The sequence below is a fragment of the Macaca thibetana genome, chromosome 9 (assembly GCF_024542745.1).
Source record: "Macaca thibetana thibetana isolate TM-01 chromosome 9, ASM2454274v1, whole genome shotgun sequence".
NCBI classification, from domain to species: Eukaryota; Metazoa; Chordata; class Mammalia; order Primates; family Cercopithecidae; genus Macaca; species Macaca thibetana.
The window spans coordinates 38,966,321-38,991,342 of record NC_065586.1 but is presented as its reverse complement, the minus strand read 5'-3'; the positions used below and the strand labels follow the sequence as shown (position 1 = coordinate 38,991,342).

General features: G+C 40.6%; 1 protein-coding gene across 7 annotated transcripts in view; it reads left to right on the top strand.

Annotated features, from left to right (window-relative positions):
• Positions 1-1,764: 1,764 nt before the first annotated feature.
• Positions 1,765-25,022, top strand: part of ZNF248 (zinc finger protein 248) — a 30,180-nt gene continuing 6,922 nt past the window's right edge. For 3 of the 7 annotated variants that reach the window (XR_007728930.1, XM_050805070.1, XM_050805065.1), the window contains exons 1-5: positions 2,209-2,657; positions 3,300-3,397; positions 3,495-3,536; positions 22,781-22,907; positions 23,191-23,286. Coding sequence is in view for 6 of the 7 variants with exons in the window: in XM_050805070.1 (XP_050661027.1) it covers positions 3,522-3,536; positions 22,781-22,907; positions 23,191-23,286 (238 nt within the window). In the remaining variant the exon portion in view is untranslated. Of the gene's footprint in view, positions 1,830-2,208; positions 2,658-3,299; positions 3,398-3,494; positions 3,537-22,780; positions 22,908-23,190; positions 23,287-25,022 lie in introns of those variants that run through there. The other 4 variants (XM_050805071.1, XM_050805066.1, XM_050805068.1 and 1 more) reach the window with 3 other exon arrangements.

Here is a 25,022-nt window from a genome sequence, read left to right as displayed (position 1 = left end):
AGGACTAGCTGGATTTCCTAGGCCAAGAATCCCTAAGCCTAGCTGGGAAGGTGACCACATCCACCTTTAAACATGGGGCTTGCAACTTAGCTCACACCTGACCAATCAGGTAGTAAAGAGAGCTCACTAAAATGCTAATTACGCAAAAACAGGAGGTAAAGAAATAAATAGTCAATCATCTATTGCCTGAGAGAACAGCAGGAGGGACAATAAGCCAGATATAAATCCAGGCATTCCAGCCCACAAGGGCTACCCTCTTTGGGTCCCCTCCTTTTGTATGGGAGCTGTTTTCACTCTATTAAATATTGCAACTGCACTCTCTTCTGGTACGTGTTTGTTATGGCTCCAACTGAGCTTCATCCATCACTGCTGTTTGCCGCCTTTGCAGACCCACCCGCTTTCTTCCATCCCTCTGGATCCAGCAGGGTGTTGGCTGTGCTCCTGATCCAGCGAGGCGCCCACTGCTGCTCCAGTCTGGCTAAAGGTTTGCCATTGTTTCCGCACAGCTAAGTCCCGGGTTTGTCCTAATCGAGCTGAACACTAGTCACTGGGTTTCAGTTCTCTTCCATGACCCACGGCTTCTAATAGAGCTATAACACTCACTGCATAGCCTAAGATTCCATTCCTTGGAATCTGTGAGGCAAAGAAACCCAGGTCAGAGAACACGAGGTTTGCCACCATCTTGGAAGTGGCCAAGCACTATCTTGGGAGCTCTGGGAACAAGGACCCCCGGTAACAATATCCTCGATTGGATGCTGGAACAGAAAAAGGGCATTAGTGGAAGAACTGCTTAAGTCTGAATAAACTCTGCAGTTTATACCCGTGGTATTTTCTTAGTTTGATAAATATACCATGGTCATGTAAAATACTAACGCTAATAGAATCTGGGTGAAAGGCATATGGGAACTATCTTTGCAACTCTTCTGTAAATCTGAAATTATGAGCAAATGAAAAGTTTAAAAAAAATGGACAATGACCAAGGAGTTGGTTTTTTAAATGAAAAGTTGTAACACACCCATATGCTCATAGTGTGCTGAAAATGCCAGATATGCACATGAAAGAATGTATGCGTAGTTTTGGGTAAAATAAGAGCGTGCTTTTTCTTCAAATACGTTACTCAAACAGCTTTTTTTTTTTTTTTTTTTTTTAAACATATAAACAGTTTTATGTTTGGGTCTTGAATTGCTAGCTTCTATTTTTCCTTATTCCAGAGAATAACCATACTGGTCACAGACGTTATTCTCTTCTAGTCTTTCAGTTAAACATTAACATGCATGTTCGTGAATGAATTCAAGCACACCTTTCCTTCTCCTGGCTTGTGTCTAAAAGGCACATTGGTTTGATCCACAACCTCTGGGGGTACTGACAGAATCCTGGTTCCAAGCAAGAGTGGGTAACTGAGACAGTAATCTCTCAACCCACTAAACAAGGCTGTTTTGTAGGAAAGCCTCATTTATGATGACCAGCATGATACAAAATGGGGAATCTTGAGAAATATACTGAACAATGTATGTGTCAGACACCGGTTTAAGTGCTTTTACAACGTAAGCGCCTCCAATTCTCATAAAACTCCTACTAGCTAGGCACTATCATTAGCCTCATTTTACAATTGAGGGCTGCGGCCAGAGCAGACCAACAGCCTCCTGGGGCTTCGCTTCTAGGAGGTAGCGCCGCTTCCATGCCCCGCAGCCACCAACCTAACTCGGGCGCTCGGCCGCTCCCTCTGCGCATGTGCATCCCCGCCTTCCCCTTCCGGCGTGTCCTTCCTCGGCCTCCAGTCCGTTGTGGGAAACCCCTCGCCTCCGGGTCCACGCGGCGAGAAGCGGCGGGTGAGCCCCGGAGTACTGGGCGAGGGCCAGGGGGTCCCCGCGCTGCCCCTAAGGCGGGCGGGCAGCGGCTATAGCTCGAAGGTGGGGAGGGATCCCTGGCGCCTGCGGCGTTGAAGGGACTGTGGGGCGAGGGCGTCTCTATCATAAAAGGATGAGGTCTGGCGTGGGAACGTGAGTTCCGGGGCTCGCGGGGGTCCTTATGCGTCAAGTCCCTGCGCCTGGCCTCCAGCTGAGTCTTGTAGCAGCGAATGGATAGTGCGCGTTAGCCCGAAGGGGAGGGAACTGGCTCCGGGGGGCGGGGGGAACAGCCCGCGTGCGTAGCGTGTGACGTTTGCCGTGCGCGTGCGTATGGCGTTTGATATCTGCGTGTGTGCTTTTTGTGCGCTGGGCCCGCGGGGAGGGGGCGGGGCTGCGGGGGAGAACGACTGCGCCGGGTGCGCGACAAATGAATTAGACACAATTACCCACGGGAGACTCGGTTTTCCTCTCTGTAAATTGCGGATATCTGGAATACTTGCCGCCTTGGGTTGTTTTGAGCACTTTCGTTGTTTAGGTGCTGTATTTACTGGGTGTGCGTTTCCTGGGAGAGTCCGGGGGAGACGGCGCCTGCACCGGCCCCAGGGCCTCAGCGGGTGGAGTGCAGGAGCAAAGGGGCTGGCCTAGCTGCCCACCAGGGCCCCTTCTGGCTCTGACCGCCCTCGTATCCCAAGTAATTATTTACACGTTGCGCGTTCGTTTATGTATTATGTGTAATCATGGCACAGTATCCTGAAGCCGTCGGAGTCTGTGTGCCGGTGCAAGGTCTGGGACAAGTTTAAGAAGAGAGAGGTGAGCTGGAGTTGAGGGGTGGGCGCGCAGGCTAACAGGAGTGTCACCTCTGGAGAGTCTGAGGGTAGGGACGGGTGAAAGGCTCACGGCCACAGCGAAGGAAATGCTGTCATCACCCCTCCGCGAACACCCGGCACATCCAGATGAACTGCTGAGCTTCCTCCTCACCTGGCCTGATACCCCGCCGGATGGTAGTGCAGGCAGGTCCTACTTGGGTTATCTGTTTTGATCTTATTTGAAAACGGAAAAACAAAACTGAGTTTGAGGAGGTGACTAGTTCAGATCTTGTCATTCGTTAGAGGCAGACTGAGATTAGAAGTCAAGTCTGCAGTTTCCCTAGCCACTGCTTCCTATTTTGTTGCTCTATGTCACAGTTTCTCATTAAAAGATCCTTTTGAGGAATTGTTAGCAAGTTAGAACATTTTTAAACTTGGTTAAACACCGCATCCCTTTTTTTAGAGGTTTTTTGCATTGTCTGACCTCAGGGCGTTAATGGTGTTAACAGGTAAATAGGTAAACAATATGGCCTGAATTTTTTTTTTCCCTACAAGGAATTTTGACAAACCCATAGTGTTTCTTCCTTTAGATTATTGTTACTTGTTAAACTCATCTTTTCATGTTTTTAATTTTTCTGTGTCACAGAACCTAAATTGGTAATAAATCAGTAAGAAATATTTACATTCACTCAGTGAAAAGTGTCATGTCTGAGCTCAGCATATATCGGAGCCACACATGGACACGTAAGTATCTTGTGTGTGGAGCTGTATAGGCAGGTGAATCTCCGAACTGCAAGGCTGGCCACGGCTCTCCTGACATTCTTCCTTTCTAATCCTTCAGCTCTCCCTCCTCCACTAAGAGCAGAAAATGAACAAATCCCAGGTGAGATTCTTGTTTCTTTATTCCCAGTTTGTTTTAAAATGGATTTCTGAAGTTTATAAGGATTTATGTTTTGAAAATGGAAAAATAGAAATAGGCAAAAATTGACATTAAGGGAAATAAAACTGAAGTAGCAAATCCAAAATAGTGCAGTTGGCAAATCAGATGCAGGATTTTTAATTTTGCAGAATTATCCAAATTATTGTAATGTTATCTGTGATTGTTCTAATAAAAATTCTGAAATAAATGCAGTAAGTTGTCTAGAAGTGTTTCTTGGTAGAAACAAAGAACACAGTTACAGAGCAAAACTCAGTGCATATGCTTTTCAGGAGACCAGACACTGAGGTTTGATGGTCCTGCTTGATCCAGGAATAAAACCTTGACGATGTGGAGGAATGGAGGGACTGCAAGTCCTCAGAACAGTTTCCCCTAACTCTTTCTGTCAGCTTGTTCTTATTTCTAGGTTGAATCACTGACAGTTCCGACTTGTTTCTGTGTTTTTCATTTGTGTTTCAATCTGATGAATGCAACCTTGTTCCCTCACCTAAACTCACCTGAATCAGTTCTGGCAAAGGCCACCAAATGGGGGCCAGTGGATGTTTTTGCCTTTGTGTTACTTCCCTGGTCTGCTGCATATATTGTTAACCATGGTCTTTGTTTGGAGAGTCTCCTCTGTTGGTGTGTATAATGCCACCCTCTGAACTGTCCTTTCCTAACTTTGATTCCCTCCCTAGTCGTCATGAAGGCATCTTTTCTTTTTGCTCCAGGCATTGCTTTTCCTTGTGTTTCCATCCTTAGCCTACTTAGGTTCTTCTTGATCTGTTTTTCCTGACTGGTCTTATTTTTTTTTCCTTAATAAAGTGCTTTTGAATTAATAATACATTAACATAATAATACATTACTTCTACTTTTTAAAAAGTAAGTGATAACAAAATATGTACATACATATTCACACTCCCTCTGTTCATGCAGTTTCTCCAGGTAGGGTGACATTTATTTATCATTCAAACTGATATATTTTCACTGAGAGTGAGAGGTTTTATAAATACTTACGCAGAGACAACTGGCATATATTAGGACAGTCCCAGACATACTGGAATACATGGTCACCCAACCAAAGATGTCTATTTTTTTTCTAGTTTTTGGTTTACTTTGCCAGTGTTTGTTTATCCAGTTTAAATAAAATATGTATGTATATTCTTATTTGCTTCCTCAGTTTACTTAAAAAGGAATCTGTTATCTCTAGGGCATATCAAACTTAAATGTGATTGTGCATCCCTGGAATCTTTTTAATATGCAGGTTCTGATTTAGTAGCTATGGACTATGGATGGGGTCCTTGATTCTGAAGTTCTGATAAACCTCTAGCTTAAGCTGCTTCTGATGCTTGACGTATACACTATTTTCCATTATTCCTTTTTCGCTTAACAGCATGCAGATGTTTCTATGACAGAACACGAATGGCATTTTCTCTCTTTGTCACAATTGCATACTAATTCAAGTCTATAGTTAACTACTTCTAGCCATTTGCTGTGACAAACCATGTTGTAATGAATAATCTTGTACATTTATAATTGTGTGTGTATATGTTTATATATCAGATGAATTCCCAGAACTTAATCAACTTAGTGGGCATGCCTGTCCTAGAGATAGTATTATTTTGTTTTCCCATTGGCAATGCATGGGAATGCTTATTTCTTCACAGCTCCTCCCATAGAATATGTGGTTCAACTTTTGGATTAGGGGCAACTGATAGATAAAAAGTGGTATTTCATATAGTTTACATCTGCAATTTTCTTCACTGAGTGAGGTTGAATACCTTTTCCTGTGTCTAAGGGTGTCTTATATTTATTTTTCTGTGAACTTAATGGTTAATATCTTTTGCCTATTTTTCTCTTGGGTTTTCTGGTCTTTTTTCCTCCCAATGTCTTTTACCCCTATGTATTATATGAGTTGCAAGCCATTATTTTTTGGTATATCATTTGTCTTTTGATAATTGTTCATGGTGTTTTTCTCTATGCAGAAATATGTGGTTATTTTTGTTATTTTTGTTGTCTAGTTTATTAATCTTTTCCTTGTGGTTTTGGACTGACAGCATTTGGAGACATAGTTAGAAAGTCCTTCCCACGTCATGATTATAAAGAATCTGCCCATGTATTCTAATATTTTTATGCATTTTATGTTTAAATTTTTAATCCATTTGGAGTTTACTTGTATGTAAGAACTTAATGAAATTACCACACTATCATTCCATTTACTCCATCCCCACATGCGTACTGTTGTTTTGATGCTTTCTTCTCCTTGTGTTCTAAATCCCACAAGGTATCTTTAGTATTACAACTTTAGAGAGTGGGTAGGCTTTCGTATTTACTGAAATAATTGCCCTTTCCTGTGCTCTTTCTTCCCTTTTGCAGTGTCATGCTTCATCTACAGTTATTTGCCTTTACCCCAAAGAAGTTTTATTGTTTCTTGTGCAGAACTTTTGGTGACAAATTCTCTCATCTTTTTTTTTGTTTGTTTGTTTGAAGATGTCTATATTTCTTCATTTTGAAGGATATTTTCACTAAAGACAGAATTCTGGAGTGAGAGCTTTTTTTTTCCCTTTTCTTTTTAGCACTTTAAAGATACCATTCCGATGACTTCTGGATTGTTGTTGTTTTTGTCTTAAATCATCCTCCCCATTGAAGGCAATTGATCTTTTTCCCTCTGGTTGGTTATGAGATTTTCTCTTTTGTTTTGATTTTCAGCACTTGTTACTTAATATAACTTGGTTTGATTTTCTCTCTCTTTATCCTGTAGTATTTTGGCGGGAGTTGATTCTAAGGTATGATATCCTTGTCAGTTTAAAAATTCTCAGCCTTGGCCGGGTGTGGTGGCTCACCTTGTATAAGGTATGAGGTTTAGATTGAGGCTGTTTTTGCCTATGGATGTACAATTACTTGTAGTACCAATTGTTAAAACTTTTTTTTCAACAAATTTGTGAAAATTTTACTGAACTGCTTTTGTACCTTTGTCAGAAATCACTTAAGTATATTTGTGTGGACCTATTTCTGGGTTATCTTCTGTGTTCCGTTAGTGTACGTGTCTATGTCTCTGCTAATACCATGTTATCTTGATGACTGACCATACAGTAAGGTTTAATATTGAACACAGTGATTCCTTTTACTTTATTCTTCTTCATAGTTGCTTTAGCTCTTCTTAGCATCTGTGCCTTTTTTATAAGTTTTGGAATAAGCTTCACTGTGCTTATAAAAATCCTTGTTGGGATTTTGATAGGAATTTCATCAAGATACTGATTTTAAGGGTAAGATTTTTTTTTGACTGACTCTGCCATTTTTTCAGCAAATATCTTTCCTTTACCTGAAGTTAGCATTTTTTTTGGTATCTTTCTTAATCTAGTCATTCATTCATTTAGCAGCTATTTATGACGTTCTGTCTTACTAAATCTTGTTGAATTGCAAATACTGTTCAAAGAGAGTTGCTATAGTTTAAGTTGCTCACTTGTAATGTGATGGCTGTTTAGTATACAAGGAGCTTTAGGCTGCCTTAGCTGGGCATTTGGGGTAGAGGAAAACAAGCCTGAAGTGCGCTTGTTAGCCTTTTTTTTTTTTTTTTTTTTTTTTTTTTTTAAAGACAGAGTCTCTCACTCTGTCGCCCAGGCTGGAGTGCAGTGGTGTGATCTCAGCTCATTGCAACCTCTGCCTGCCGGGTTCAAGCAATTCTCCTGCCTAAGCCTCCTGAGTAGCTGGGATTACAGGCACCTGCCACTGCACCTGAGTAATTTTTGTATTTTTAGTAGAGATGGGGTTCACCATCTTGGCCAGGCTGGTCTTGAACTCCTGACCTTGTGATCCACATCCCTTGGCCTTCCAAAGTGTTGGAATTACAGGCGTGAACCACTGCGTCCAGCCCCCTGAACCTCTTTATATTTATTTTTATTTCTCTTTTGTACTATTTTCCATGTTCATTCTATTTCTAAAACATCTTTAAAGGTTCTTTGAATTTTTTTTTTTTTTTTTTTTTTTTGAGACAGTGTCTTGTTCTGTTGCCCAGGCTGGAGTGCAGTGGCGTGATCTCAGTTCACTGCAAGCTCCGCCTCCCAGGTTCACGCCATTCTCCTGTCTCAGCCTCCCGAGTAGCTGGGACTACAGGCGCCCTTCACCACGCCCATCTAATTTTTTTTGTATTCTTAGTAGAGATGGAGTTTCACCTTGTTAGCCAGGCTGGCCTTGAACTCCTGACTTCAGGTGATCTGCCCGCCTTGACCTCCCAAAGAGCTGGGATTACAAGGTGTGAGCCACGGTGCCCTGCCAGTTCTTTGAAATTTTAAAAAAGTTTTCACCATTTGTGAAAATTTTACAATTTCACCGTGTTGTTCAGTTTCTTTCCTATTTTTTTTTTTTCTTTAGAGACAGGATCTCACTCTTTTACCCAGGCTGGAATACAGTGGTGTAATAGTCAGTAGTCATAGCTCACTGCAGCCTCAAATTCCTGTGCTCAGGTCATCTGCCTTAGTCTCTCAAAGTGCTAGGATTATAGGTGTGAGCCACCATGTCTGGCCTGTTTTTAATTTCTTTTTTTTTTTTTTTTTTTTGAGACGGAGTCTCGCCTTGTGGTACAGGCTGGAGTGCAGTGGCCGGATCTCAGCTCACTGTAAGCTCCGCCTCCCGGGTTTACGCCATTCTCCTGCCTCAGCCTCCCGAGTAGCTGGGACTACAGGCACCCGCCACCTCGCCCGGCTAGTTTTTTGTATTTTTTTTAGTAGAGACGGGGTTTCACCGTGTCAGCCAGGATGGTCTCGATCTCCTGACCTCGTGATCCGCCCGTCTCGGCCTCCCAAAGTGCTGGGATTACAGGCTTGAGCCACCGCGCCCGGCCACACCTGTTTTTAATTTCTTACTGCTCTTTCTTTCTCCCTGAAGGCTTCTTACCATGGCAGTGTGTTCTTGGTTTATGGAAGGAATAGTTTTAAAAATCTGTTTGAAGATATTAGAATTAATTTTTCATTTCTATTTCTTACGTTGATTTGGTTTCTTAGCATTCATTTCTAGTCATCTTGGTGAGTATGCTTTATGCTGTTGCTTTTCCTCAAATATCTAGTAAATCTTTATTTTCCATTCGTATTTAAAAGTGAAGAACTAGTTTGATCAGCACAGGTAGCTAATGTGAATTCACTCAACTGTTGAGAAATGTGTCCTCTATTACTACTGTCTCCCACAATGGAAAGGCCGATTCAAGGATTGTAGGTGAATTGGTAAGGAAACATAATAGGTAAAAAATCCAGCAGGTTTCTTGCAGGAACCCAGAACATCTCCAAGCTTATGGCTGTGCTTGAAATGGACTTCCTGCCTCTGACTTCTGTTTGGTCTTACCATTCTGTGTCTTTCAGAAATTACTCAAAATGTTTCTTCTGCTGACGGGGGAATACTTCCTTCCCGGGAGTATTCTTTTTTTTTTTTTTTTGAGACGGAGTCTGTCTGGCTCTGTCACCCAGGCTAGAGTGCAGTGATGTGATCTCGGCTCACTGCAACCTCTGCCTCCTGGGTTCAAGTGATTCTCCTGCCTCAGGCTCCCAAGTAGCTGGGATTACAGGCGCCGGCCACCATGAATGGCTAATTTTTGTGTTTTTAGTAGAGACGGGGTTTTCCCATGTTGTCCAGGCTGGTCTTGAACTCCTGAGCTCAGGCGATCTGTCCATCTCAGCCTCCCAAAGTGCTCAGTTTATAGGCATGAGGCACTGTGCCTGGCTGTATTCTTTTTTTTTTTTTTTTCCAAGGGGAGTCTTGTTCTGTTGCCCAGGCTGGATGTAGTGCAGTGGCGTGATGTCAACTCACTGCCACTTCCGCCTCGTGGGTTCAAGCGATTCTCCTGCCTCAGCCTCCCGAGTAGCTGGGACTGCAGGTGTATGCCACTATGCTCAACTAATTTTTTTTTTGTATTTTAGTAGAGATGAGTTTTGCCATGTTGGTTAGGCTGGTCTCAAACTCCTGACCTCAGGTGATTCACCCGCCTCAGCCCCCCAAAGTGTTGGGATTACAGGCGTGAGCCACTGCACACTGCCTCTTTTATGTTTCTTCACTGATATTTTTGGAGTTAGGATAGATAAATATGTATTTCAGACTAGAAGTATGCATTCTTCTTTTAGCTTTTTATTTTGGAAAATTGCAAACTTACACAAAAGTGATAAAATACTATATTAACCTCTATGTACCTAGCCATTCTCAGCTTCCTCAGTTATCAGCTCAGGGCTGTCTCACTTTTACTTTGACCCATTCCTGCTGAGATTATTTTGACTCAAATTCAAGATAATTTTTTTTTGGGTAAACATATCAATAAGTATCTCTGAAAGCTGAGGCCTTTTTCTTAACTTTTAATATGAAAATTTTCAAACAAAATAAACACTTATATAATTCTTACCTAGATTCATCAGTTAACATTTTTGCCTTTTTTGCTTTATCTCTCCTCTGTATATACATTTTATTCTGAAATATATTTGAAAATAAGTTACCCACATTATAGCACTTTATCCCTAAGTAACTTAGTATGAATTTCTTCACCATAAGGACATTTACTTATCTAACCACAATACAATTAATCATGCTAAGAAAATGAGCAGTAATCCACACTGTTACCTAAATCCCTTGTACTTTAAAGTTTCCCAAAATGAGATAGTGTTTTAAAATAAGAAATAACTAGGATATTAGTGGAGGAGGTTGTGGAGAGGAACCATATCCACAAAATTTGCATGTGTATATAGTAATCTTGTTTTTTTTTGAGACAGGGTCTCGCTATGTTGCCCAGGCTGGAGTGCAGTGTTGTGATCATGGCTCACTGCAGCCTCAACCTCTTGACCTCCCAGTCTCCAGTGATTCTCCTGCCTTAGCTTTCCTAGTAGCTGGGATTACAGGTCATGTATCACCATGCCTAATTTTTGTTTTTCTTTTTTAATTGTAGAGATGAGGTCTTGCTGTGTTGCCTAGGCTGATATTGAACTCCTGGGCTTAAGTGATCCTTCCGCCTCGGCCTCCCGAAGTGCTGAGATTACAGCCACGAGCCACCATATCCAACCAAGTGTACAGTAATCATTTAAAAATATCTCCCCCATTTTTTTACTTAAAACAATCTCAAACCTGCAGAAAAGTTGAAAGTATAATACAGTGAAAACGTGTCTACTTTTCATCTCTATTAACCAATTGTTAACTAATTACTACATTTGTTTTCTTATCTATTCCACGTTTCTTTGCAGAATCATTTGAAAATAAGTTGTGTAGGCATCCATGATACTACAGCATGTTTCTCCTAAGAAAAAGAATGTTTTCCCTGTATGGAGATGATAATCTTAGTGTATACTACGAAATGATGTATCTCCAGATGTTAAAAAAATACACTTTATATTTTTTTCCAAGTCAGTATCTAGTGAGTGATATCACATTATGTCCAGTTCTCATGCCCTTTAATTTTCTATAATCTAGAGCAGATGCTGCCTCTTTTGTCTTTCTTGAAATTGACTTTTTTTTTCTTTTTTTTTGTTTTTTGAGATAGAATCTTGCTCTGTCACCCAGGCTGGAGTGCAGTGGTGCCATCTTGGCTCACCGCAAACTCCACCTCCCAGTTTCAAGCAATTCTCATGCTTCAGCCTCCCAAGTAGCTGGAATTACAGGCATGTGCCATTATGCCCCACTAATTTTTGTACTTTTAGTAGAGGCAGGGTTTTGCCATGTTGGCCAGACTGGTCTTGAAATCCTGGCCTCAAGTGATCTGCCTGCCTCGGCCTCCCAAAGTGCTGGGATTACAGGCATGAGCCATCATGCCCAGCCTGAAATTGACATTTTATTTATTTATTTATTTATTTATTTATTTATTTATTATTTGAGACGGAGTCTTGCTCTGTTGCCCAGGCTGGAGTGCAGTGGCACGATCTCAGCTCACTGTAGCCTCCACCTCCTGGGTTCAAGTAATTCTCCTATCTTAGCTTCCCGAGCACCCGCCACCATGCCCGGCTAAGTTTTGTATTTTTAGTAGAGACGGTGTTTCACCATATTGGTCAGGCTGGTCTTGAACTACTGACCTTAGGTGATCCAACCGCCTTGGCTTCCCAAAGTGCTGGGATTACAGGCGTGAGCCACCACACCTGGCCTGAAATTGACATTTTACAAGAGTGTTGACTATTTGAACTCCTCTGATTACATCTTCATAGTTGTTTCATGTTAAAAATTAGTGTCTGGAATGCTACAAAGGTGATGTACTGTGTTTTCATTTCAAAGGTAGTATGCCTAACAACCTTTCATTCATCCACTGTTTTTAACATCCGTTGATACTTGTCCGAATCACCTGTTCTACTGGTGGTTGCAGAATTATGATTTCTCACATTTTCTACTCCTTCTACATTAGCTGGCTTTTTTTTTGTTTTTGTTTTTTCTTTTTGAGACAGGGTCTCTCTGTGTCGCCCAAGCTGGAGTGCAGTGGCACAAGAACGGCTCATTGCAGCCTTGAGCTCCTGGGCTCCAGCAATCCTCCCACTTCAGCCTCCTGAGTAGATGGGACTCTAGGTGCGTGCTGCCACACCTGGCTAATTTTTTTTTTTTTTTTTTTTGGTACAGATGGGGTCTCACTATGTTACCCAGGGTGGTCTTGAATTACTGGGCTCAAGCAGTCTGCCCACCTTGGCCTCCCAAAGTGCTAGGATTATAGGCATGAGCCACTGTGCCTGGCCTAGCTCCCTTTCTTCTGTGAAAAAGAGCTCCTGCCTACCCCCACTCACACACATACCTTTTTTTTTTGGTATCACTTCAGATTCATGGATTTTTTTTTTTTTAAGTCTCATTTATTGTTATTATTTTTGATGTTCATATTGTCCTCATGTAGTTAGTGGAACTCCTTCGAAGTGGCTCCTCTATATCCTTGTTAGTCTTTGAGCCTTTATTGTTGTCTGTTAGAACAGAGATACACAGGCCGGGCGCGGTGGCTCAAGCCTGTAATCCCAGCACTTTGGGAGGCCGAGACGGGCGGATCACGAGGTCAGGAGATCGAGACCATCCTGGCTAACACGGTGAAACCCTGTCTCTACTAAAAATACAAAAAAAAAAAAAACTAGCCGGGCGAGGTGGCGGGCGCCTGTAGTCCCAGCTACTCCGGAGGCTGAGGCAGGAGAATGGCATAAACCCGGGAGGCGGAGCTTGCAGTGAGCTGAGATCAGGCCACTGCACTCCAGCCCGGGCTACAGAGCAAGACTCCGTCTCAAAAAAAAAAAAAAAAAAGAACAGAGATACACAAACTTCCCTTGTATCTCCCAGCCCCAGGCATGGAATCTGTTGTTTTTCCCTGGAGTGGTGCTTCCTTTTACAGTGAACTGTTATTTAGAAACCAAGCTCTAAGTGCCTTCAGTGCCCACATGATGTTACTGCATCAAGACTCTTTTGGTGGATGCTGTATCATTATATATAGCTTTGACTTTTGAATCATGTTAAATGCTTCACATGTTCAAAAAAATTTAAAAAGATGGAAAAAGCAAATTCTAAAATTAAGTACAAATAGAATAAGTGAACCTAACTTTTTAAATTCAAATTGATAAAGTATAACAACATGGAGGAAAAAATTGGTTCAAGAAACTTAAAAAAAATACTGTCCAGGTGTGGTGGCCCAAACCTGTAATCCCAATGCTTTGGGAGGCCGAGGTGGGTGGATCTCTTCAGCTTAGGAGTTCAAGACCAGTCGGGGCAACATGGTGAAACCCCATCTCTACAAAAATAAAAATGAAGGCCAGGCACGTTGGTTCACGTCTGTAATCCTGGCACTTTGGGAGGCTGAGGCGGGTGGATCACCTGAGGTCAGGAATTCGAGACCAGCCTGGCCAATATGGTGAAACCCAGTCTCTACTAAAAATACAAAAATGAGCTGGGCATAGTGGTGTGCACCTGTAGTCTCAGCTACTCAGGAGACTGAGACAGGAGAATTGCGTGACCCAGGGAGGTGGAGGTTGCAGTGAGCCAAGATTGAGCCACCATACTCCAGCCTGGGTGACAGAGGGAAACTCTGTCTCAATAAATAAATAAATAAATAAAGTAAATAAAAATAAAAAGTTAGCTGGGCATGGTGGCTTGCACCCAGCTACTCAGGAGGCTGAGGTGGGAGGATCAGTTGATCCCAGGAAGTGGAGGTTGCAGTGAGTTGAGATTGTGCCATTGCACTCCAGCTTGGGCCACAGAGTGAGTCCCTGTCTCAAACAACAACAACAACAAAACACCACAATACAGTTACCACAACAAAATTTGAAAATTTCTTAATGTATAATCAGTGTTTTCCAGTTTTTGCATTTTTTTACATTTGTTAAATCAGGATTCAAATATGGTTGAAATGTCTTTTATCTTTAAGGTTTTGTGAGTTGTATGTTTCTTCTCTATATCTTTATTTACTGCAGTGTATTTGTTGAAGATTTTCCTTGTTGTATCACTGTGGTTATGTTTAACATGTTTCTGTGATCCCTGTATTTTTCTCTAAGTAGTTGAACTTAATCCTGACTGATGGTTAGGTTTTGGTAAGAATTTATCATAGATTGTGTTGTGTACTTACCTCAGGGCCACATAACATCTCATTGTCCTTTTGTTTGTTGTTGTTTGTTTTCTTGAGTCAGGATCTTGCTCTGTCCCCTAGGCTGGAGTGCATTGGCTCAGTCATGGCTCTCTCCAGCCTTGAATTCCTGGGCTCAAGTGATCCTCTTGCCTCAGCCTACTGAGTAGTTGCGACTACAGGTGCATGCCAGTATACCTGTCCAATTAAAAAAATTTTTTTTTTGTAGAGACAGGGTCCTGCTACCAGGTCCGTTGACCAGGCTGGTCTCGAACTCCTTGGCCCAGGCAATACTCCCATTTTGGCCTCCCAGAGTGTTGGGATTACAGGAATGAGCCACTGCACCTGGCTCCATTGTCTTTTTGTAATGTTTGAAAGTCACTGATTATTGTCTAAGTTTAGTAATTCATTAAAGATTGCAAAATGGTGATACTTGAATTCTATAATTCCTCTTTCTGTTACCAAATCAAACTTGGGTACTCTCACCAAGCACACAGAAAAAGCTAAAACGGACACTGGGATTTGCAGCAAGAGAAATGGAGGCATTTATTGCAGGGCATCAGGCAAGGAGAATTAGGTGGTTAACGCCTAAGACCTGTGATCCCTGGCTTATAAGCAAGGGTTTTTAAAGGTAATGGTACATTACAGGAAAGCAGAAGTTACAGGCAAAATCATACATTAGTACACGAAGGTTATACATTGATTTTGCCAGCTGCCCGAGGTTTGTACCAGTCTACTTTGCCAGCAGCAGTGCATGCGTGTTCTTACTCCACACATTCATCCTGAGACTTGGTATTTTATTTTTTATTTTTGCTCTTCTGTTGGGTGTGTTGTGGTAGTCTTCTGTGGTTATCCTAGAAGTTAAAGCGAGCATTTTTGACATATAATGAAATACAAACTATTCATTGTACTACCTAAACCCGTAACTCTGAAACATGTTGACTGCATTTATCCTGCTTCATTTCTAGGCTTTTCACTCTTTCTTTTCTTTTCATAGTTCTGTTTTGGGTCATTTTTCCTTTTCATGAAAACTCCCTTTGATGTTTCTTATAATGCATATCTGTTGGTTGTTATTACTCTGTTTATGTTTACTCTGTATGTGGTGAAACCCAGTCTCTACTAAAAATCCCAAAGATATTTGGAAATCATAAACAGAGTAATCTTAAACTTTTATTTTTGCTATGTATAGAATTCTACCTTTGAGTTTGTTTGTGTTTTTTCCTTTCACTTTAAAGTTGTCTTTTCATAATGTTTTGGGTTTTTATATGACTGCTTTTAAAGTTCTGTTTTGGTTTTGTTTTAGCTTATATTTATTCTTATTTAAGATCCACTGAACTCTGTGAATGTGACTTAAGTTTTTTCATGAGTTTTTTTTTTTTTTTTTTTTTTTAAATCCATTCTGCCAATCTCTGCCTTTTTGTTGGAAGAATTTAACCTATTTTGAATTAAAGTTGGCTGGGCATGGTGGCTCTTGCCCGTAATCCCAGCACTTTGGAAGGCTAAGGCAGGTGAATTGCTTGAGTCCAGGAGTTCAAGACCAGCCTGACATGGTGAAACTCTGCCTCTACAAAAGATACAAAAATTAGCCCAGTGTGGTGGCGTGCACCTGGAGTCCCAGCTCCTCAGGAAGTTCAGGTGGAAGAATCGCTTGAGCTAACCCCCGGGAGGCTGAGGTTGCAGTGAGCCTAGATGGAGGCATTGAACTCCAGTCTGAGCCACAGAGTGAGACCCCATCTCCCAAAAACAAGAAAGAAAGAGAGAGAAGGAGGGAAGGAGAAGGAAGGAAAGGGGAAAGAGGGAAGGGAAAGGGAAAGGGGAGGGGGAGGGAAGGGGAAAGGGGAGAGGAAGGAAGAAGGAAGGGGAAATGAAAGGGAAGGGAAGAAGGAAAGGGAAAGGAAAGGGGAAGGGAAGAATGAAGGGGAGTGGAAAGGGAAGGAGGGAGGGAAGGGGAGGGAGGGAAGGGGAAGGGGAGGGGAGGGGAAAGGGAAGGGAAAGGGAAAGAAAAGGAAAGAAAGGAAAGAAGAGAGTTAAAGTTGTTTCTAACAAGGAAGGACTGACTTCTGCCAGTTGCTATATTTTTCTTTCTAATTTTTTGTTCATTTCTTTCACTGCTCTGTTTAGCTGATTTTTTGTAGCATATTTTTATTTACTTCCCATTTCCTTTTGTGTGTGTTTTTAAGATATTTTGTTAGTGTTTACCAGATTAATAGTGAACATTCCATATTTATGACAATCTAGTTTAAATACCAGCTTTGTCTCAGTATCATACAAAAACTCTGCTCTGATACAGCTGCCTTCTCCTGCTGTTGTTGTTGCTACAGATTACATCTTTATACATTGTGCGCTGAATAACATAGATTTATAGTTACTGTGTATGCATTTGTGGTACACTTCTTTAGGAAATAAAGATTGGAGTTACAAACTACGAGTTGGAGTTACAAAATACAAAATGCTGGCTTTTGTACTTACATAATTTTTTACTGGAGCTCTTTATTTCTTCATACAGCTTTGAGTTATGAAGATCTTTTCATTTCAACCTTCCATTTAGTATTTTCTGTAGGGCACGGTTTATGATAATGTGTTCTCTTGGCTTTTATCTGGAATGTTTTAATTTATCTTTCATTTTTGAAGGATCGATTTGCCAGGTTTACAAATTCCTGGCTGGCAGGATTTTCATTTTTGTTTTTTCCCCTCTTTAACACTTTAAAGATGCCATCCCACTGCCTTCTGGTCTCTGTGGTGTCTGACCTCTGTGGTTGTTATTTGGCTTTTGATAGTTTGATAATAATGTGCCTCAGTAAATCTCTTTGAATTTTTCTTACTTGGAGTTTGTTGAGCTTTGTGGATGTAAAATTTGTGTTATTCATAGAGTTTGGGCAGTTTTTATCCCTTATTTCTTTGAGTAATCTTTCTTCCCATTTCTGTCTCTTTTTTCCTTCTAGGACTCCTGTAATTGTATGATAGATAGTCCACTCAAAGTTGTCCCACAGGTCCCTTAGGCTCTATTCACATTTCTTTTTTTTTTTTTTTTTCTGTTCTGCTCCTCATACCAGATTACTTCAATTTTTATATCCTCCAATTCATGATTCTTTCAGCTGTCCACTCAAATGGGTTGTTAAAACCTCTAGTGGATTTTTAAATTTCAGTCATTTTACTTTTCAGCTTTAGATTTTCTACTTGGTTTCTTTTTAAAGGTTCCAACTTAGTTCAGACATTGTTGTCCTCATTTCTTTTATTTATTTGTAATTTTTGATGACGCTTAAGATAATTTATTTAAAATTTTTGTTTACTAAGTCCAATATCTGGGCTTTCTTAAGGAAGGAATTTGTTTTCCTTGAGTAGGCTCTATATTCTTGTGTCTTTGAATACCTTCTACTTTTTTGTTGGAAATTGGACATTTGAATATTTTAATATGGTAGCTTTGGAAATCAGATTTTTACCCTTCCCCAAGGTTTGCTGTTTTTCATTTTTGAAGGCTGCGGTTGTCTATTTGTTCAGGTACCCTACTATGCTATTTTTTTTTTTTTTGAGACAGTCTTGCTCAGTTGCCAGGCTGGAGTACAGCGTTGCAATCTCGGCTCACTGCAACCTCTGCCTCCCGGGTTCAAGCAATTCTAGATCAGCCTCCCGCGTAGCTGGGACTACAGGCATGCGCCACCACGCCCAGCTAATTTTTGTATTTTTTTTTTAGTAGAGATGGGGTTTCACCATGTTGGCCAGGATGGTCTTGACCTCTTGACCTCCCAAAGTACTGGGATTACAGGCGTGAGCCACTGTGCTCAGCCACCATGCTATTTTTATAGTCTGGTTTCCTCGTTCTATGTGTGTCACTGAAGTCTCTGTTCCTTAGTTTGCATTCAGCTAATGTTTTTACAGAGATTTCTTTGAATCCCTGGTGCTAAAGACAACAAATAAACACTTCTCCCAGTCTTTGCACATTGACTCTGTGCTGGGGTACTCTTTAACATTTAGCCAGGCTGTTTACAACCTTGCTTTAGCCATCATGTCCTGATTGCACTGAACCTTGAAAATAGCTGGAGGTGAAAGCTTATGGTCTTCTTAGGGCTTGTGAGTATACATTCTGCCTTGGATATGTGTCCGGATTTCTAAATTTCTCAGTATATGTGGGGGTTTTTGAAAGCCCAAATTTCCCAAAGATACCTTCTCCAGGTTTTCTTCTCAGGCCTTAAGTGGTATACTATATGTCTCAACCATAATCCTCTGCTGCAGACAACTGCAGATATTTTGTTCTCCTTACAGTGTTTTAGAGCAAGGATTATTTTTTTTCTATCCTAAATGAGTTCTGAGTTAGGTGAAACAGAGACAAGCATATTGCATCAGTCCTTCAGGTATTTCCCACATAGTTGGAACAGATAAACAATTCCTTGTAAGTAAAGTCTGCTCTGGTCCCTCTAGAATCAAGGACCAGGGACCCACACTTGGAACGCCGGGCTGCTGTCTCAAGGCTGTCACCAAGCTAAGGAGGGTTGGGTTAAAGGCAAGTAGAAGTGCCACAGAGCTTTCCTACCATTTTGAAGTTGCCTTTTTTTTTCTTTCTGATTTGGTGTCTATTTGGTTGCGGTCAGCCTTTGACCTATTCAGAATTCTGACGAAGTTTATTCTGATAGTTTCTGCTTGTTTTTTGATGTCTCTGAGGGACCTGAGCTTGGTGCCGCCTACTTCTCCATTATGCTGACATAATTCCACTTCATTAATTTTGTACTCTTACATGTTTTTTTCTTATTATGTAAACTTTTTGCTTTAGAAGAGTTTTAGATTTATGGAAAAGTTGTGAAGACAGTACAAACAGTTTCCATATACATCCCATAAACACAGTTTCCCCTATCATTAACATATTAATGTAGTACATTTGTCACAATTAATGAAACAATATTGATATATTATTAAGTAATGACCACTTTATTGGGATTTTCTTAATTTTTCCCTAATGTAATTTTTCTGTTCCAGGATGCCTACATTCTACTTAGTCATCATGTCTCCTTAGACTCTTCTTGGCTGTGACAGTTTCTCAGACTTTCCTTGTTTTTGATAACCTTGACAATTTTGAGGGGTTCAAGTCAGGTGTTTTGTAGAATGTCCCTCAGTTGATATTTGTCTACTGTCTTCCTCATGATTAGACTGAGGTTAGGGTTTCTTAGAGGAAGACCACAGAGGTAGTGTCATTCAGTCATGTCATATCAAAGGAAAATGCTATGAGCATGATTTATCACTGTTGATGTATCACTGTTGATTACCTGGTGGAGGTAGTGTGGTCATGTTTCTCCACTGTAAATTTACTCCTTTGTCCTCTGTTTTCAACTGTACTCTTTGGAATGAACTGGAGAATTACGCTACACCTCCTTGATGGGAGAGTATCCATATAAATTATTAGGAATTCTGTGCAGGAGATTTGTCTGTTCTCTTGTGTTTATTTAATCATTTATTTATATTAGTATGAACTCATTGCTAGTTATCTTATACTTTGGTTATAATCCAACACTACCTTGTTCATTTTGTTGCTCCAACTGCTTCAGCTTGGCCATGAGGCTGTGTTTTCAGTTGGTTCCTGTGTCCCTTTGACATAGCCCATTATCGTGTTTTCGTTTGAGTACTTTCTCATTTTCTGGTACCAGAAGTGATTTCAGGCTCATTATATACATGGTCTGCCCCAGCCCTAGAAGCAGCTGGTTTTCAAAGGAGCACTGGTTTTCTTTCTTTCTTTTTTCGTTTTTTGGAGACAGAGTCTCACTCTGTTGTCCAGGCTGGAGTGCAGTGGCATGATCTCAGCTCACTGCAACCTCTGCCTTCTGGTTTGGGCAATTCTTCTTCCTCAGCCTCCCGAGTAGCTGGGATTACTGGTGTGTGCCACTATACCTGACGAATTTAGATTGTTTAGATTGTTTGTAAGAAATTGCCAAACTGTCTTCCACAGGTGCTGTATCATTTTGCATTCCCACCAATTGTGAATCAAAATTCCTGTTATTCTGCATCTGAACCTGAAATTGATGTTGTCATTGTTTTGGATTTAACCATTTTAATAAATGTTATGGTATCTCATTTTTGTTTCTGTAATGACACATGATGGTGAGCATTTGTTCGTATGTGTATTTGCTATTGGTCTGTCTTTGGTGACGTGTCTATTCAGATCTTTTGCCTGTTTTTCAAGTTGCATAATTTGTGTTCTTATTATTGAGTTTTGAGGGTTCTTTTGCATATTTTGGTTCTAACACCGTTTTAGATAAGTGTTTGCAAATAGTTTTTCTCAGTCTGTGGTCTGTTTTTTTCATTTTTGTAGAAGCATCTTTTGCAGAGCTAAACATGAATTTGATGCTATAAATTTCTCTCTGTGAACTACTGTCTCTGCATCCCATAAATTTTGATAAGGAGTATTTTCTTTTCTTTTTTTTTTTTTTTGAGACAGAGTCTCGCTCTGTGGCCCAGGCTGGAGTGCAGTGGCCGGATCTCAGCTCACTGCAAGCTCCGCCTCCCGGCTTCACGCCATTCTCCTGCCTCAGCCTCCCGAGTAGCTGGGGACTACAGGTGCCCGCCACCTTGCCCGGCTAGTTTTTTGTATTTTTTAGTAGAGATGGGGTTTCACCGTGTCAGCCAGGATGGTCTCGATCTCCTGACCTCGTGATCCGCCCGTCTCGGCCTCCCAAAGTGCTGGGATTACAGGCTTGAGCCACCGCGCCCAGCCGATAAGGAGTATTTTCATTTAAAACATGAAAAAATTTCTTTTGAGACTTTCTCTTTGATCTATAGGTTGTATGTTGTTTAGCTTTTAGGTATTTGGAGGATTTTTCAACCGTCTCTTGCTTATTGGTTTTATTTAATTCCATTGTAGTCTGAGAACATGTTTTTTGTATGATAGCTATTGCGTTAAGTTCATTAAGGTATGTTTTATGGCCCAAAATACGTTCTATGTTGAACATGAACAGAATGATAGAATGTATATTTTATTGTTTGGGATGAAGTATTCTATAAATGTCACTTAGATCAAGTTGGTTGATAGTGCTATTTTGGGTCATTTATGTACTTATTGATTTTCTGCCTGTTGATCCATCAGTACTTACAGGGGTGTTAAGCCTCCAATTGTGGTGTATATTTCCAAGTTTTTGCCTTATGTATTTTGATAGTCTTTTGTTAAATGCATAAATATTTCAGATTATGTCTTCTTTAATATGATTTTGAACCCATGCAATGAGCTCTTAATTTCAGATATTGTGCTTTTCAGCTCTAGAATGTCCATTTTATGTATGTATGTGTGTGTGTGCATGTGTGGGTATGTGTATACATGTGTAAGAGGTGTCTGAGAGCACGCCCAGGTTATTAATGATGCCCTAGGATGACTCAGCATATTTTGGAGCATGGCATTAGAAACCAAAATTGGGGTGCTAGGTGTGCCTGTTGTTACTGATGTATTGTTTCTTGTAGATCCATAGTCATACTTATGGCTATGATTTATTGTAGTAAAAGGATACAAAGCAAAATCAGCGAAATTCCTAGAATTTTCTCCCAATGGGGTCTCACAGAACACGCTTAACTCCTCTAGCAATGACATGTGACAATACACGTAAAATGTATACCAAGGAAACTCACTAGACATTTGGTGCCCAGAATTTTTATTAGAGGCTGGTCACATAGGTACTTTCTGCCTATCATGTACCCAAATTCTAGACTCCCAGAAGCAATGCACATGTCGAGTATAAACCATATTACTTATACAAACAGCTCAGGCTCAGTGAGCCGTTCTTATCAGAGAAGGTTAAGGTCAGAACCTTTCTGAAATCCAAGCTCCCAAATGCCCATCAACGGTGATCTTTTGTAGCAGACCTTTCAAAGGTTAGTAGTCTCAGGCTTGCTGTGTTAACCTTTTTCTGTATAACACACATACCATGTATGTGTTGAACTTCTCCCATTTTCTCATTTATTTTGTTGATATTTTCTTCTGTTTTGTTGAACATGTTAATTCATTTTGAAGTTCTTGTTTGTTAATTCTACTATCTCAGTCACCTGTGAGTTTGCTTTTGTCTTTTTTTTATTGTCTCTGTCTTTTCACATACCTTGAAGTTTTTTACTAGATGCCAAATATTGTGTTTAAAAACAGTAACATTGGAAACATTGGTGGAAGCTCCAGAAGATGATCTTGTTGAGCGGAGAGGATTCATCCTTTTCTCTGATGGGCATGTAGACTGCGGGGCAGTCACTTGAATCAATATGTGCTGAGCTTGGTCATATTCATTTCATATTCATTTCAGTCCTATTATTTTAATAACAAAGTTTTACTTCCTTGATGACAGTTAACTTGATAATGTAAAAGGTAATATGAAACAACGAATATTTCCTCTGTAACTTCAATCTCCTTGGTACACACTGCTAGTTCCTGCAGTGTGCAACTTAATAAATGTTATTCTGTGTATCTCCTTATCAGGTCATAAGCACTCTGGGAACAGGGACCATGTTTGTCTGTTTTCACCAGTAGGATTTGCAGCACCTAGCACAATTCCAGACCCTTAATAAAAACTCAATTTATACAAGATATTTTGTTTTCTATATAGTATAGCACAGAGGGAGGTAAACTATCTGTCATTTTTTAGTAAACTCTAAAGATATTAGTTCTCTTAAATCTTTTCTATATCATCTAGTTCTGACCATTTCATGTAAAAAGACTATACTATTACAGGAACAAGTGTCATTCAAGGATGTATGTGTGGACTTCACTCAGGAAGAGTGGTATCTGCTGGACCCTGCTCAGAAGATACTATACAGAGATGTGATCCTGGAAAATTATAGCAATCTTGTCTCAGTAGGTAAGGAGTTTTTTTCCCCACATGACTATCAATAGCATGCATTTACTAGTTGATGAAACGTGAATGCCCTGTAGTTTTCTAAATTAAAGCTTGAGATTGAAGTCTCTGAGATGACTGATCTCATTTGGCCACCATAAAGGTGCTCTTCCTTCCTCAGGGATTGGTTCATTTGTGCACCTTCTTTGAATAGCTGGTGAAGCCGTGCCTTTCTTCCCCATCATGTATTCAGAGCCCCTGAAACAAAGCTATTTAGCTCCAGTCCTGTGTTATTTTATCTTAACAGGGTATTGCATTACTAAACCAGAAGTGGTCTTTAAGATCGAGCAAGGAGAAGAGCCCTGGATATTAGAGAAAGGATTCCCAAGCCAGTGCCACCCAGGTGAGTTAGTGATTTCAAGGCAGATGAAAGCCAGAGGAAATTAGAACTTAGGTAATTGGTTTAGAATTTGTCACCTTTAGAATATTTTTTAGAAATGTCTATTTTTAGCTCCAGACCTTTGGAAATGATCAAAAACAATTGGCCCACATCCCTGTTACCTTAATCACTCCTCCATATGTTATTCTCACTCATAAATGCTTTTCTTGGCTGGGTGCAGTGGCTCATGTCTGTAATCCCAGCACTTTGGGAGGCTGAGGCAGGCGGATCATGAGGTCAAGAGATCGAGACCATTCTGGCCAACATGGTGGAACCCCGTCTCTACTAAAAATACGAAAAATGAACTGGATGTGGTGATACGCTCCTGTAGTCCCAGCTACTCGGGAGGCTGAGACAGGAGAATCGTGAACCTGGGGGGTGGAGGTTGCAGTGAGCTGAGATTGCGCCACCGTACTCCAGCCTGGTGACAGAGTGAGACTGTCTCAAAACAAACAAACAAACAAACAAAAAACAAAAAAAAACACAACAAAAAACTTTCTTTTATTTTTTTGACATTTTGAAGTATTTTACTTATACCTATAATCCAAACCAGTTGGCTTCATTTTAGATATGTTTTCTTGGTTAGTTTGTCTTTATCTTTTAAAATTGTTTGCCTTCCTTCTGTTGTCTTGGACACCTTTTGTTAGCTGACAGGTATTCATGCAATCCTTCCATATTTTCATTTAACAATATATGATGAGCACTTACTATGTCTGTTATGTTTTAGGTAATTAACAGAATAATGTCCCTGGTATCCTAGTGTGTATTACAATAAAGGACAAAAAAATGCGTGTGTGTGCACATGTCTGTGTGTGTGTATATATGTACACACCCATGTGCATATGTGTGTGTATATAGGTGCACACACACTGTTAGGTCATGGTCAGTGCTGTGAAGAGACTTCACACGGGAAAGGAGGATGAAGAATGACGGTATAGTCTTGTTTGGCAAGTAGGTTAGAGAAAACCTTTTTGAGGAGTTCCCACATTAGAGATGAGGCTTTAATAATATGAAAGTGTGAGTTATGTGGATTCAGAGTAGTCCAGGCAGAGGGAACATAAGATACCAAACCTCTTAGACAGATGTGTTCTTAGAATGTTTGAACACTGTGAGGGAAACCACTGTGGTTGGAAGCTAGTGGGCATGGTGGAGACTGGTGGGAGATAATGTCATGAGAAGTAACATGAACTATGGTAGATACATTAATTTTACTTTTGGTGCTATGAGAAACTGTTTTGAGTAAATGTAAATCAGCTTAAGTTGTCAGATTTGATTTACAGTTTAAAAGGATCTCTCTGACATCTGTGCAGTATATATACTGTGGTGGGTGGTTATGGGTGGCATGAGTAGGGATAGGGTACCATATGTGCTTCAGAGGTGAGAGGATAGTGGCTGAGACTGTGTTGGAGGTGCCAGAGGTACTGAGAAGTGGTAGGTTTGTACAAATATCTTGAAGATGGGGCCAAGAGCATTTGCTGTCAGATTGTATATGAGAGAAAGGGGAATCAAGTGTGACCCCGATAATTTGTCTCAAGCAGCTAGATAAATTAGGTTATCATTTACTGAGACAGAGAAAAATTAGAGAGGAGATGTATAAGGGAGTTATCACGGATTTAATTTTGAACACCAGAAGTTGGAGATAACTGTTAGAATCAAGGCTGTTTTTGACTAGGAGATTGGATATGTGTAAGTACATGGTT